General features: G+C 30.3%; 1 protein-coding gene across 2 annotated transcripts in view; it reads left to right on the top strand.

Moving 5' to 3' along the window:
- The first annotated feature begins 577 nt into the window (after positions 1 to 577).
- The window catches only part of LOC139095185 (tubulin beta-3 chain), a 67,419-nt gene continuing 52,895 nt past the window's right edge, over positions 578 to 15,101 (top strand). For both annotated transcript variants that reach the window (XM_070646460.1, XM_070646459.1), the window contains exon 1: positions 578 to 883. In XM_070646460.1, the coding sequence (XP_070502561.1) occupies positions 827 to 883 (57 nt within the window). In that variant the 5' untranslated portion in view covers positions 578 to 826. The remainder of the gene's footprint in view (positions 884 to 15,101) is intronic.

Raw genomic sequence — 15,101 nt, forward strand, 5'->3', positions numbered from 1 at the left:
TCAAAATAACTTCAACAAGCAGTGAAGCTATTTAAGGAAGGCCTCGGATCACATTTGTCGCATTTAGATAAATCCAATATCTAATTAATAATCAGCATACATCAAACTAAATTAAGCGCCTTAAATCACCGACGATCGCGATCAATTTCAACACTAAACTCTTGCTTCTTTATCACATCAACATAAAAAATTATAAATCGAGCGGTGAGAGAGAGGAAAGCGAACCGGAGTGAGAAAGAAGAAGACATAAGTAAGTAAGTAAGCAGCGGCGGCAATGAATGAATAAAAAGAAGAAGTGAAAAAGAAGAGAAATGTTCTATAGAGCAGAGCGTAGCACTTAAATATGCGCTTATGTTAGTTCATTTCATATTTTTTTAAAGTATGCTTTAAATACACCACACTGTACATATTCTCATTTTTTTTGTGATCAACACACTTAAATCCCCCGATTCCATATGTGAGGAATGAAAGAAAGAACAGCAACAACAACAGAGAGAAGATAAAGAAAACACAAAAAAAATTGAAAAATCATATTTTTGATTCACTTTAAAAAATACTTCAGTTCTTCAACCGTCGTGCAACCGATCAGTTGGAAGTCTTCTTTAGCTCTCGTAAAGCAACAATTCTCTTGTGTGGATTACTTATTAAAGTGATTAAATTCAGTTAATCAACAAAAAATTTTTTCTGTGAAAATTTCAATTTTTTTTGGTGACCAAAAAAAAAGTTTTTTAAAACAAAACCAAGCAAACTTTTGCTAAATTTTATCAAAAAAAATAATCAAAGTTTCTTTTGTGTGCAAATTTTAAACTTCAAATTTTAATTCAACATGCGTGAAATCGTTCATTTACAAGCTGGTCAATGCGGAAACCAAATTGGTGCTAAGGTGAGTTGGAATTGATATTTTATGAAATCGGGAAAATTGTGGAAATTTTCAACTAAAATTTAGGAAAAAAATTTCAAATTTAAAAATCTTAAAACGTTGAATTTTTTTGAGAAAATTTCAATTTTTAAATTTCTAAGAAATTTAAATTGGAAAAACTTCGAAAAATTCTTAAAACTTCAAAAATCACAAACCAATAAAAATCAAAAATTCCAAGAAATTAAGACGAACTGAAACAGAACAAAACGAACAAGATCGGAAGAGAACGATAAGAACTTACCAGTTCAACATGGAATTTATCGCAAGAAACCGGAAATTTTTGTTAAAATTCTCTTATCGTCCAATTTGTAGACATAACAAAAATATTTTCGAGATAAATATTCAATGTTGAACAATTCCTAGCATAACTTAGTAGGGAGCACTTATTCAAATGCCTAAAGGGTAAAAAAATTTAAAATCGTGATGAAGAAGCGATAAAATGTCAAATTCATCATGTTTTTGAGCTCCTAGGGATTTTATAATAAATTTTGTGAGATTTTTTTGATTGTAGACAAAGAGATTTTTTGAGATAAAGGCAAACGAGCGTTGATCAATTATGCACGAAAATGTCAAAAATTGTGAAAAGCATGTGGAGTGCAAAAAAGATTGAAATTTATTTAGAATTTAGAATAATGAGAAATGTGAACACGTGTAATGAGAATTCTTTTGACTTCTTTGAGAACATTCACAAATTTAACATTCAATCTGAAAAATTTAATTTAATGAAATTTCAGAATTTGAAGATTTTTTGGTAGAAATTTGATTTATTTGAATTGAAATCTAGAACAAAATTTCAATATTTTCAATCTAATTTCTTCAAAAAATCTTCATAATTTCTAAAAATTCAAATTAAATTCTTAATTTTTCACAACATTTTGAAATCGTTCATTGACTTGCAAAAATATGAAAAATTCACAAGAAATTCAAACAATACAAAAATTCACATATTCATTTTTATTAAAAAAATCTAATGAGAATTTACATGAATCACTATAGTTAAAAAATCGACAAAAAAGAGGTTGAACATGACAGTAAAAACATCTTGTAGTACAATTTGTCGAATATATGAAATAAAATAATATTTGATTATTATCATCAATTGTTGTACAAATGTATGCGCCATGGAAGCATCAGGGATTGCCGAGATCATTATTACTAGATTTCTAAAATATTTTTGCTAAATAAAAATATAATTTAAATTATAAAGTGAAATTGCATTTGCTGTAATTGAATGAAATGTGAAAAGGTCAAGAGGTGTGCTTTGGGTGAGGATTTTAATGTAAATTTAATGAAATTGAGGTTGCAATATTGTTTTAGATGAGTAATAATGTGAGAAAAAGTAATACATGACATGACATGAATAATATCCTGGAATGAGTGAGGTTTTGTGGTAATTTAATTTTGATAAATTTTGGAATATGATGAAATATTTTTAGGAGATTGCTAAATTGATAATTTGTGGTTATTTAATGAGGATTTTTAGTTAAAATTTGAAAATTTAATTTTAAATCTTCAAAATTAAAATTGAAAAATTCTTTAAAAATTTCCTGCTTATCAAGCAAACTCAGTACCTCCATCCTCTTAAATCACAAAATAACATTGAAATCCCATTCAATCCCATCTCATAATTAAACGAAAGGAAACTTTCAATTCATCAAAAAATATCCACCCTCATTAATTCTATTAATCTTCAACTTTTCTAAACTAATTTCATTGAAGTAAATTGATTATTATTCACAAAGTCTCACAAAATTAAAATATCGGTCCATTCTTAAGTTTTGTTCCTTTTGAAATGAAGTTTTTAGTTTATTCAGCTGTTCAGATTGTATGTGATAGTTGACTCGATCTCATATGAAATTCAAAACGACAGCAAATCTAGTTTGTCACAGATAGTTCATGTTTAGATAGCAATAAATGCAACAAATTGCTTAAATAGCCTAGAGCAGATACTTCTACGGTGCGTTACATTTGCATCACTTTTCCATATTAAGTGCAACTTCTGTGATGTTGCTTCATTGCACCGTACCAAACTATTCACACAGATATCAGCCCCTAAGGAATACTTGACACATACTTGACTAGAGCAAAGGTACACTAGAATCCATATTTGACAAACATCGCTCAAACATTCAACCTTTATGAAAAATCTCAAAACTTAACAAGTCAAACTTTCACATCACTAGCTAACAACCCCATCAAGACCAAACTTTTCTCAACTTCTTTAATGAATTAAATTGATTTTAATGAATGAGAATAATTTCTTTCGTATTTGTTAAGAAAAGAAAGTTTTTGCGTAAATTTGAGCGACAGAAATGAAAGATTTTTGTTGTAAATTAAAAATATTTTTTTTTGGCATTTGAAATGAAAGTGGAAATTAGAAGCAGATTTTCGTGATTATATTTCTGATTTTGTTTATATTAGTGTTGAGGTGCTTGAGGGAAACATTTTTGATGAATTCTGTTAGATGATTGTTGACTTATGGTGTCTGAAACAAAGGTTAAGGGGTGTGAACTGAAATGTTTAAATGCAGAATGGTATGGATGGGTTGTAGTTTATAGTACAGAGTCTAATTTGACCATACTTCCTTCCTTACTTCGCTGACCGTACAGATCAATCGTAATCTATGGCCTCCCTCAAATGGTCCCTAAAGCAGACTCTATCGCTGACTTCCGTCTGTAAATTTCAAATACCAAGTACAATACCCAAAACATGAAATCTCAAAATACACACAAAAAATCCCAGAAAATTCCAAAAAATTATTTTTAGAACCACGCGCTAAGAATTATTCATGACTATTTGTTCTAGATAAGTTCTCATGAAATAAAGTTGAATTTATTTTTTTAGTCATTTCCAATTACTCAGATTTACTACCAAAAAAAATTACTCATAAACTGCTCAAAACTTTGCATATATATATTCTCAATGCTAGAAGTTATTAAATTTAATTCAATTCAGCTGCTCTGAAAAAGAGTCTTTGCGCTCCCGAAACAGAAATTACTCATAATTTAAACGACAACTGTGTATTACTCACGATTAGTCTGAAAAGTATTTACATATGAATTTCAGTTTAATTGTTGTCAAAAAACCCCTTATCAGCACGAGTCTCAATTTGTTTGTATAATTTGTCGTATGTATGAGGTTTAAAAAGGCATGAAGACATGAAATTTTACAGTCATGGAATATTTCACTTGCATTTAACTTATCACAAGTAAATATTGTACTTGAATTTTGATAAAAAATTAAATCAGCGCAAATTTTAAACATTTGATGTTTGCTAAATGGACAGAAACAAACTCAATACAAAGTTTCAAAATGCTTAAGGTCATTGACAGTAAAATACAATCAAGGAATATTTTTTTAGAGCAGTCATTTGACTTTTGCGATGTTTTTTAAAGCAATTAAAATATTTTTGGGTGACCAGATTAGGGATTTTGATGATATTTTCATTGATCTTTTGGAATTTTGAGCTGGAATGGCTGAAAAGTTAGGTTTTTGGGCATATTCTAGTCAAATAAAAGATTATGGTTTAGAAAAGATGTGGTAAAGGGTTCAATCTTTACGATTCAAGTTGACAGAAGCTAAATTGTCACAAAAATCATCCTATTGATTAGCTAGTCATCCTATAATGACACTAAATGACTACCTAGACTATTTAAAAGACATAATTTAACCGATTCCATTACGCTATAATCTCCCTTACCAAAATGACCCCTATAGTCACCCTAAAATCAATAACTCGATTTCTAATTTTAAAAGAAATCGAGAATCCAGATTGATAAACTGGAAGAAGAAGACATTATGATAATGCTTTGCTAACCCATCCAATTAGAACGGTTTTTTAGTAGTGTGATCTGATAAAAAATATAAATTTAAATGTGAATATTAAGAGGCAATTAATTCAGAAACAAATTTAAATAGTCGATGTTATGTCTTGTTTGTTGGGACTTCAGGACCGACATTCTTTTGTATTGATAAAGGATTTTTAAAAATCCGGAAATCTAAATTGCATTAAATGCTGTAATTATTTTTAAATCCATTCTACAAGACTCATTCTCGCTTGTAGCACCACACACTAGTTATTATCAACTTTTTGCATCACTGATGCAAAACAGAATAGCAAGAAAAAATTAAAATAATGAGGAAAAATTACAGACAAATACGCGAAAAAAAAGAGTTCTGTTTAACATTTTTGTTTGTACTTTTTATTACTAAATTGTACGATTGTAAATTATTTCGCAAAACTCATAAATTAGTGAATGTGATAATCTTTTTCACCATCAAAACATGTGCCATTGACTTTTACATTTAATGAAAAATACGTAGAATTAAAAATTTCTCTGAAACAAGTGCTAATTATCTATAATTCATGAAAATCGATGCTGCTTCATTAATGGGGAATATTGTGTTTGTTTTAGTTGATTTTGGTGGAATTTTAAATTGAATATTCATTTTTAAAGAGTTTAGATTTATTGATTTTAATTGATTGATTCTTGAAATTCAAAATTCAAAACTCGATTTCAATTTTGATTCAAAAATTTAGTTTTTTCTTGAAAATTTTAAAAATTCAAGTCAAATTTCAATTTTTTTGATTCAAAAATTTAAACTTTGAAACTTTGAAAGAGTTTAAATTTTAATTTTTCAATTTTAAGAAATTTTAAAAAATCAAAAATTTGAAAATTTAAAATTTTTCTAAATTAAAAAATTTAATTTTTTAAAATTCTTAAACTTTAAAAAGATACAAATTTTAAATTTTCAAACTTTGAAGACTATGAATTTGAGGAAAAAAGTTTAGTTTAAATAATTTCGAAAACTTCTAAATTGAGCAATTTAAAACCTGAAATTCAAATCATATTGAATATTTTAAAACTATAAATGCAAAATATGAAGCACGAAACCTTAAAAAGATGCACAATCATCCAAAAGAAGACAAAGCAATCCAGTTTCATACCTAATTAATTCTCACAAATGCCAAAAATCCTTCCTTCCAAGAAATTGAATCTTAATATCACAGCATTAAGTCGATATTTTTAAAATTCACAATAAAATGTCAAAGAGCGCATGGATCACAAAAATACAGTCTAATTAGTCTAACTCTCAATTACATTTTCCATAAAAAATGATGAAATTTTCCCAAAGATTAAGTCTCAGAATTTGATGGATTTTCTCTAGAGCTTAAAACTAATTACTCGAACCAGTAAAATGAGAATGAATTAAAATCCACAGCCTGCCGGCAATTTTTCTCGTAATTTTCATCATCAACGGATGAAAGAATTTTTCCATTTTGGAATGAAAACTTTTAATTTAAATTGAAAATTTTAAAGCATAAAATTTTTTGTTTTTGACCCCGAATAAATAACAACAAAGAGATGACGTTCACAATTCCACCTGAGCGGCTTTCTTTAATTTTTATTCTTCTATGCCTTTATATTCCCTTTCATCTAATAGCAATTGAGCTGCCTCTAACTCGAATTGTACAATCTTTTTTTTTCCTGTTGTTTCGAGAAATCAACCGTGCATCTACATTAATTTCTTTTTTATTATTATTTCTCTTGTTACTCGCCTCGGTTCCTCGTCTGTACTGTTTTTCAGCATCATTGAACTTTGCCAAGGTTTTTCCTCTTCTCATTTTTATTGTGAAAATTAAAAAGTTTTTTACAGAAAAAAAAAGGTTTGATGATACATGGGACATGAAATTGTTGATTGGTGTGATGTTGGGATGGAATTGTCATGGTAGCTTGTAGTTGGGGATGGTTAACTTGTTGAAATCTATTTGAATTTTGTTTAATTGGGTTTGTAGAATTGTTTGAAGTTGATTTGAATTTTGAATGGAAAAGGCGACTCAAGTCGGACACTCAGGCATGTCTTGTCCAACCCTTTTGTATTTTTGATGCTTAACCACCTCTGTAGTCAGTACCTCGATTATACAGTAGATAATATCTCACTATAAGTCTCCTGGTACCAAAAATGAGCTTTTTTTATGAAGATTGATTTCAATTCACGGCATTCCCTGGTTAAGGTATGACTTGAGCTATTCAATGCTTCAAGAATAGTCGGCAACTAACGTGCGCTTTTAAAAAGTCAAAATTACCTCGATACTACTGATATAGACAGTTACTACTGCATTAACTAACTGAAAATCCACATGAATTCCATTAAATTTACTCAAATACACATCAATTGCCCGACAATAATCGAAAGTTATCACACCTTGATTACGATAAAATTTCATCAATTATTATCTCCACAATATCGATTGAAAAAAGAGCCACAAATGAAAGTTAATTTCTTATTCATTACAATTCATTGAATGCATCTCATCTGAGCTAATAGACCATTGATGAAATTCAGTTTTTTTGTTTTGAATTAAACTAAAAATTTACCATGAAAAACCGAAAAAATAAGTGAGGCTGATTTCGTTTTTCATACATTCAAATTGCTTTGTATATTGCAATTGGATGTAAAACAACTAAAATAAAAATAAAAAAAAATTGATCGTGAAATTAAATCAGAAACGTGAAGAAATTGCTACACGGTGTGGATGAATTCGATGCGCATTTAGAGCTGAATTATTTCTTTTTTTTCTTTGTGTTCATCTAACGTCTACTAAAACATCAGGAAATGGCTGTTTGCTTATTTCTTTTCTGATTCAACAACTTCTTCTAATTTCTGCAAGTCTATGAAATAATACGAGATTAAAAAAATTTTTTTGAGAGATTTATGATGAGAAAAATATGGAATTAATTTTAATGAGAATCGGATGTGAGTTGTAGATGTAATCACTGAATTAATATTAGATCATGACAAATTGCACTGAAGCTTGTTAAATCATTTTGTTGAATATGGTTTGGATTGAGGGCAATTTGAAGTTGAACTTTTAAATTCTTTGTGGAGCTATGTAACTCATATACTGGGTTGAGGTGCTATCTGCTCTGTTTTAATGAGATATGGGTAGATTAAATTGGATTTTGGGGTAGAATTGAATGGATTTGATACTGTATTTCCTTAATTTCTGATTAAATCTTTCTTTAGTAATTATTGTAGATCATTCAAATATTAACCTTAAGCAAACTCTAAGCTAATATACATGATTTAAACTTGAATTTTAGCTTCCTTAAAGCTGACTTCATCAGAATATTGCAATAAGGTTTGAAAGAATCTACAAACTATTGGCAATAAATCACATTAGTGCATGCTCATATCCCGTATTCTACTGAATTATTCAAACCCCGAATCATTACCATTGAATCTAGTAATTCTAATAAAATTTCATAAAATATTCTAATAAGCAGCACAAAATCAAATCCCCAAGCTTAAAAAACCTCAATTCAATCACACTTCATACCGTTGAATAATTCAAAGAAAATTCCATCAACACTCAAATTTCCCTCGTGCCATTAAATGCATAACAAAAGCATATCGATACATCGGATATAAACATCCATAAGATAATCGATCGAAGGAAAATTGATGTCGTCTCTCACAATACAAATCACTTCCTCAGCAATTATCTTCATTTCTTTCTGTCTGTCGACAATGCTATAACAATATTCTTATCTTATCTCTCTCGACTATACACATACTTACCATAGCATAAAATACAAATATTTATTTTCCACAGTCAGCTGCATCGAATTACTCATAAATAAGCTTCTTTGGAATTCTCTCGTATTTTTCCTCTTATGTTTCTTGAACGATGCGTCATACGATTGTGCATGTAATTATCATTGTCGCATTGTTGTCATCATATAGCGGCATACTATATGTACTCATATAACATGCAGGTATCGGAAGATCTGTGGTGTGTAGAATGTCTGAGAGAGAAGCATAAAAATAAAAATAGTTAATTAAATATAAAGCAAACAGTTCAAGTGAGACTGAATTAAAAGAGAGGAAGATTGAAGAATGGAATTTCCCTTTTGATATTGTTTGGCTTCCCATTCATATCTTATGAACTCCATATGTTCATTAAAGTTAGTCGATTTGATGTGGTCATTAAAGGGCTTTATTATGATGTACTTTAAAAGACTTCATGACATTGAGAAGGAATAATGGATGAATTTCTAACGGAATTGATGAAAATATTGACATTAGAGGTTTTAGGGGATATTATAGGCTGGAAATTGGTGGTTTATGGAGATTTAAATGCATACTGAACATATTTTCTGGATTTTTTGGGATTTGTTAGATTTATGCATAATATAGCATCAATTAAGATCTTGAACATCAGAATCCATTGCTAAGCCATTGTTCCGAGCATACCCAACACATGTCTCATCTCCAAAACATTCTTAATGACAATACTAAGCAGAGACATCAAGTGGAATTTATTCATAAATTATCCAAATAAAAGTCTCTTAAAATGCAACAAGAAATCTCCCTCATAATCCATAATAATCACTCATTCAAGAGGAATTAAGAAAACAAACAATAATAGAATGGTTCCATCAATACAAAAGGCTTAATCATCATGATCATCATCATCATCTTCAATTTTTTTAATATTTTCATCGTTTTATAAAAGCCAAAAATAAAAAAATATTCATAACAATAAGCATAATCATATGATCGGTCGCAATGTTCATCTTGTCTGTACGAAGAACCTATTCATGACCTAGAGGCGAACGGAAAAGAAGAAGAAATAAAGGCACAAAGTGCACAGACAACAACAAAGATTGAGATTAATAAATTTATTTACATTCCTTTCCATCAGCATGCCATTCAACTTCTCATTCTTCATCTTGTTGCTTTCTTTATTCCGCTCCGTTCTGTTATGTTATTTACATGTACATGAATATTTAAAAGCAGTAATTTTCAATGTACGGCGATCTCGTACGTCATCAGCGTTGCATATCAAATTTCAGACATTCAGATAAATTGATGAGGTTGTAAAACTAATTTTTCTTCAAACTGTAAACGTTTTGCAGTTGGAATTGTGGAATGGTTGGGATGCAGTTTGGGTGGTTGCGTAGACTGAGTGAGCTGGAGCTGATTTTCTGTTCCATATCGGTTCGTTATGCTTAAAATTCTCCGGAATTATCTCAAATATTTGCCAAAAATCCAACTTTTTGAGTTTGACATCCAGTTAGCAGTTCAACTTCAAAATCCCACCGGGCAACATCTCTATCTTCAGCATTCCCAACCTAATCACATTATAAACACGCTTCAAATCACTCCATCTCCATATTCAATAGATGTGCGTGCTCATACAGCCTATTACTCACTTTTTCTCTACTTAACTCTACATAAAAATGAACATATTTACTGAATAAAGGCTTTAAAAGTATCTTCTTGTGCCGGCACTTAATGATGTTAAATGTGAATTACTCAATTGGATTTTTGCATGCAATTTTTCATGATGAAAAATTATTGAAGATTATTGCGGAGTGGTTTGATGAGTGAGGCTGTTGAGGAATTTTTAAAACTGTATAGCTCGATGGATGGGAGATGAGAATGTTGCTGAATGATTAACACATTATGGATCAATGTTACTTCGGTGGATTTGTAGAGCAATTGTGATTCATTGCGACTGATACTGGTTCCATTACTGGGTATTGGTAGTCAATTACCAATTCTAGTAGTGCACTACTGTTTGTGCGATATTCAGATAGAAGGACTGAATCTAGACCTAACCTCAATTCCCCATGAAAGTCATTTATGAACAAATTAAATTGAGATGTAACCCAAAATAGCAAATTGCATTTCATAGCAAATTCTCGAATCTTTAATTAGATTTCCGTCACTATTGTCCATCAAGACATTTCTTCATCTTGTCTCTTGGTCAAAAAAACAGAGCTTTCACGACCGTTTTTTTTATGTCCATCAAAAAGAAATTTCAATTTCAATTTAAATATTTTTCTTCTTCCAAAAGCCAGCCAACTTGTCATGTTAAACAAAACGCTTACAAATCACTAAAGAAAAATTGAAAGATTCAGATCAGTAAAAGATTTTGTTTTATTGCAAAAATTCAGGTCTATAGAAAGACATAAATATATCAGTTAAAACCGCTTCACAAAAGAAATTCCAAAACGAAATGTGCTAAACTCAAATAAAAGAAAACTTTAATTCCTTTAGTCACAATCATGAACTGAAGAGAAAGAGATATTATAAATGCTGAATGGTGCTGTAAGTGCTGTTTTAAAAAAAAATCTTAAATATATTGAAAAATAATAAGAGCAGCATAAAGGAATTGAGTATGAAAAGAAATTGCAAGATTGAGCGATTGCCCTGATCTCGCTTGGATGGAATGAACAGTTAACCAAAAAGGAGTGGAAAGAAGAAATAAATACAGAGCATAGTACTATCAGATATATACACAGCGCACTTATGGGTTCCACATGGATAACCTACAAAAACAAGAATTCAAGATTACATAGTTAAAGTCTGACTGTTTTTTTTATGCTGCTGGCTTTAATGAGACCCCTCAGACTTTGTCTTAGGCCAGCAAATCACTGTTCCATTTAATTCTGTCTCTCGTTACGAGAAATATTTTTTTTTCCTTCTCGTCGCTCTTTTTCTACTGCTTGAGTTTGTACATTTTTTTCGGGGAGGAGGCGGCAAAAGGCAATAAAACTTTTGTTTATGGGTAATAATTACACGCAGGAGTACCGCACCAAAAACAATGCTATGTTGTATTATTACAGAATCTGATGCAAACAGAGGGCAAAATAATGCTGTAATGATTTTGTGGACGATTTATTGTAGCGCGGTTTGTAGTTTTGAGAAAGTTTGTTGGAGTTCCTGTATTTTTGGGGTGTTTGAGTTTTTTAGGAGTTTGAGTTTATGTGGATTGTATTTATAGGTGGGGTAACAGGATGAAGTTTCTTTTGATTATAATTGCTAACTGGGTGCTTCTAGGTATCAAGTGTATTACACTCATTGATTTACTTAAAAACGAAAAATTGAAGCTTGACACTAGAGAAGTAACAATGAGTCACTTTTTATGTCACAACAGTCACACTAGTGCACTATATTCTATGTCCCATAGCTCAGCAACCTCATATTTCGAATCAGGTTTCGTTGTCCAATTTGTCATTACTTCTGCTTGACTGGTCACACTCCTGAACCCTATTAAGCATGTCCCTCATCACAACAATCAGAGTCTCCACAAAAAGAGCCCTCAAAACAGCTTAAAAAATTACTAAGCACAACTAAATGTAAATAGGAACATTCAAAGTTGATTTATAATTATGAAAATAGTCATTAGAATATTTGTACTGTAATTAATACGAATGTATCCCAAAGTAAACGACAGCAAAAAATATTTATGGTCGAATAATAACTAAGTTGGATTTAAGGCCTTCAGGGTGTCTTTGCATTTCGCAAAAATCCCTGCATCGCATCATTGTCGAAATCAAAATAAAAGCAGAAAGTTTTATTTTTATTATTATTGTTTGCCCTCATAATCTACCCCACCATTCATCCATTTTTATGCCTTATGATCGGGTAATTTAAGATAAGTAAATATCCCTTAGTGATGTAAGAAGAAACGCTTGTTGTTTTGTCGTCGTTAGATACATTGACGCAATCATAGAACATGATGGAATGAGGTGAAAATAAGAATATAAAAAAATTGCAGAATTTGTCGTTGCCTATTTCTAAATGGCTTGTAAATGGAAAATTATTGCTGTATTTTTAAGAATTATTTGTTATCTGCTCTGAGTTTGGTATTTTTTTGAGTCAAAGCTTGTTTTCGGTAACAGTAATAATGGGAATAATAATTTTTAGTTCTACGATGAATGAATATGTAGTAAAGATAGGATTAAAAAGAGAAATTAATGAAGAAGAAGGAAAAATTTAAATAATTTTCAATGATATGTCTTAGTCTGCTGTGAACTACGTCTCTTAAAAATTTTGGATGGGATTATATAGTTTTTGGGGATTGTCTGTCATTTGGGAATTTTTGGATATTTTATAGACGAGTCTTTAATTAGTTCTAACTAAGGCAGTGGTGTACGGTGGCACATTATTGTGACATTGAACTAAGGTAATAAATAGGCTACGTCCATAACTTCAGGGAATCAAAATTGCAATCCTATAGCTTCGGACCAACTATAAGGTACAGTAGGAAACATCAAACCCGGGTGTCTTAACCGAACCTTTCTCATGACCATTTAACTTGTAACCAAATTTGATTCCATTTCTTTACCAAATCAAATATTCATCACCATCCAAATATTAACGAGCACCCATTCTAGTATCACATAATTCTCCTCCAACAGTATCAAATCGTCTTAAGAACTTTCCTATTTTCATAATAGTTTTTCTCGAATTTCACATATATGAATATTATAATCGCTCTAATCTTGTAATTTACTGCCATTATCTGAGTGCTTGGAGACACATAAATGAACAAAAAAAGAAGACACAAACACACTTATACACACATATGTGTCATTCAATGCCGGTGGAATTAAAGTTTCCTATTGTATGTGATTTATTAGCAACCGCAAAGAAACCCTCTCTGCCGCTATCTCCATATATTATTCATTCACATTATGAACTTAGTCATTTCCTTTTCAACTTCTTAAATAAGCAAAAATGGGTAAAGAATAAGAAGACGAGGCAAGAAAAACTTTTGTTGTTTTTGAGACTCAGGCACGAACATATAAATTATCGCAAAACGATTCTAATGAAATTCATAAAATACTAAGGCACTCACATCTTTTGTAAACAATTCATATGAATCATGCATACATAGTCATGAGATTGAAAATTAATTTTTTTTATATATTCGTGGTTTTTAATCAAGATTTGGATGTGCTGCGGTTAATGAGGAGATTTTTGATGATTAGCTTTGCAGCTGAGGATTAGTTTTGATGTAGGATGTGGTATTATGATGAGCAATGCATTGAGGTTTGAGTTTAGAGTAGCTAAAGGAGATTATTTTGGAATGTACTGAAGATTTTGGATTTTTGGAGGCAATGCAAGGGTGACTCAACTTTAGAATTTGTTGACAAATTGCTTCCATAGTTCAAAATCATGTAGTGAACTGGTTCAAACCAATTACTGACTTAAATTCATTAAAGCAACAAAATTAAAACCCCAGACAAGCTTTAAAACCAATTAAATCCATCGCCAAGTGAGATCATCAACTCTGCCTTATTTTTAATTGACAAACGCAATTTAGCGACTGTGCAAATGTTTATTATGAATGATGACAAAAATAGCTCATCAAATTGATAACTATCCACACGATAAAATAAAAGTTTTGATGACATATTTACAAGTCTTTATTGCTCTGCATGAAAGCCAACTCAACCCAAGTGGAAATAATAAAAATTAATAATTTATTCTTTTTTTTTTGCAATCATTTCGTGTTTTCTGTAAAATAAACATGATTACAGAGCAAATCACGTCAGTTGGATTATCCGAAAAAACAGTAAAATCACTGCTAACTGTTTTAATTTTCTAACTGTTAAAATTATTGCTTAAAATTTCACCTCAATTATTGCAATTTAGATCAAATTTCTTCTTAAATTTTTATTATAATCACTTGATATTCAGCCACATGGCGTGATTAAAAAGAAACAGAAGCAGATTAAAGTCTTAATCTAGTCCAAAATAATTACGAAGTATTTTTCTAGTTTGATAGTTTCATGCATTTGTCTCGTCTTGAGTTATCACGCAAGTGAGAAAGACATTAACTCAAGCATAAAAATGACGAGATAGAGCGGAAATCTCGTGACAATATTATAAATTCTAAGCACCTTCAATTGACATCGTTAACACATCGAGTCAATGCTCTGTCACCAAAATATTTTTTTTTCATTGCTGTGTTAATTTTACAACCTAAAATAGTTTGAAGAAGAACTGAGCAAAGTAAAATTTTTTAATCGTGTACAGAATTTTTAATGTAAATAATTTCGGGTATAAAAAAATTATATCCATTAATATTTTGAATGTCGAACTGTGCAAATTGATAAAAACCGTTCAATCTCCATGAGACTCAATTGCATGGAAATAATTGGCAACGACGAATATGGTGACAAATTTGGTGTGGGGAAGATTGTTTGTGACAATATAATGAGCAACTTAGATCGAATTGTCTAGACACGTTTTTGATGTGGAATTGTGTCAATAAAATAATGAGAATTAAAATGACGAAAAAATTCAAAATTTTTTCTAAATAGCAATTAATTGGCTTAAAATATTTTGCATTCTTAGCTTGCCATTTTTTTCAATG

Source organism: Chironomus tepperi, unplaced genomic scaffold (genome assembly GCF_022539635.2).
Source record: "Chironomus tepperi strain 1889 unplaced genomic scaffold, CSIRO-AGI_Ctep_v1 contig_363, whole genome shotgun sequence".
In the NCBI taxonomy this organism is placed as follows: Eukaryota; Metazoa; Arthropoda; class Insecta; order Diptera; family Chironomidae; genus Chironomus; species Chironomus tepperi.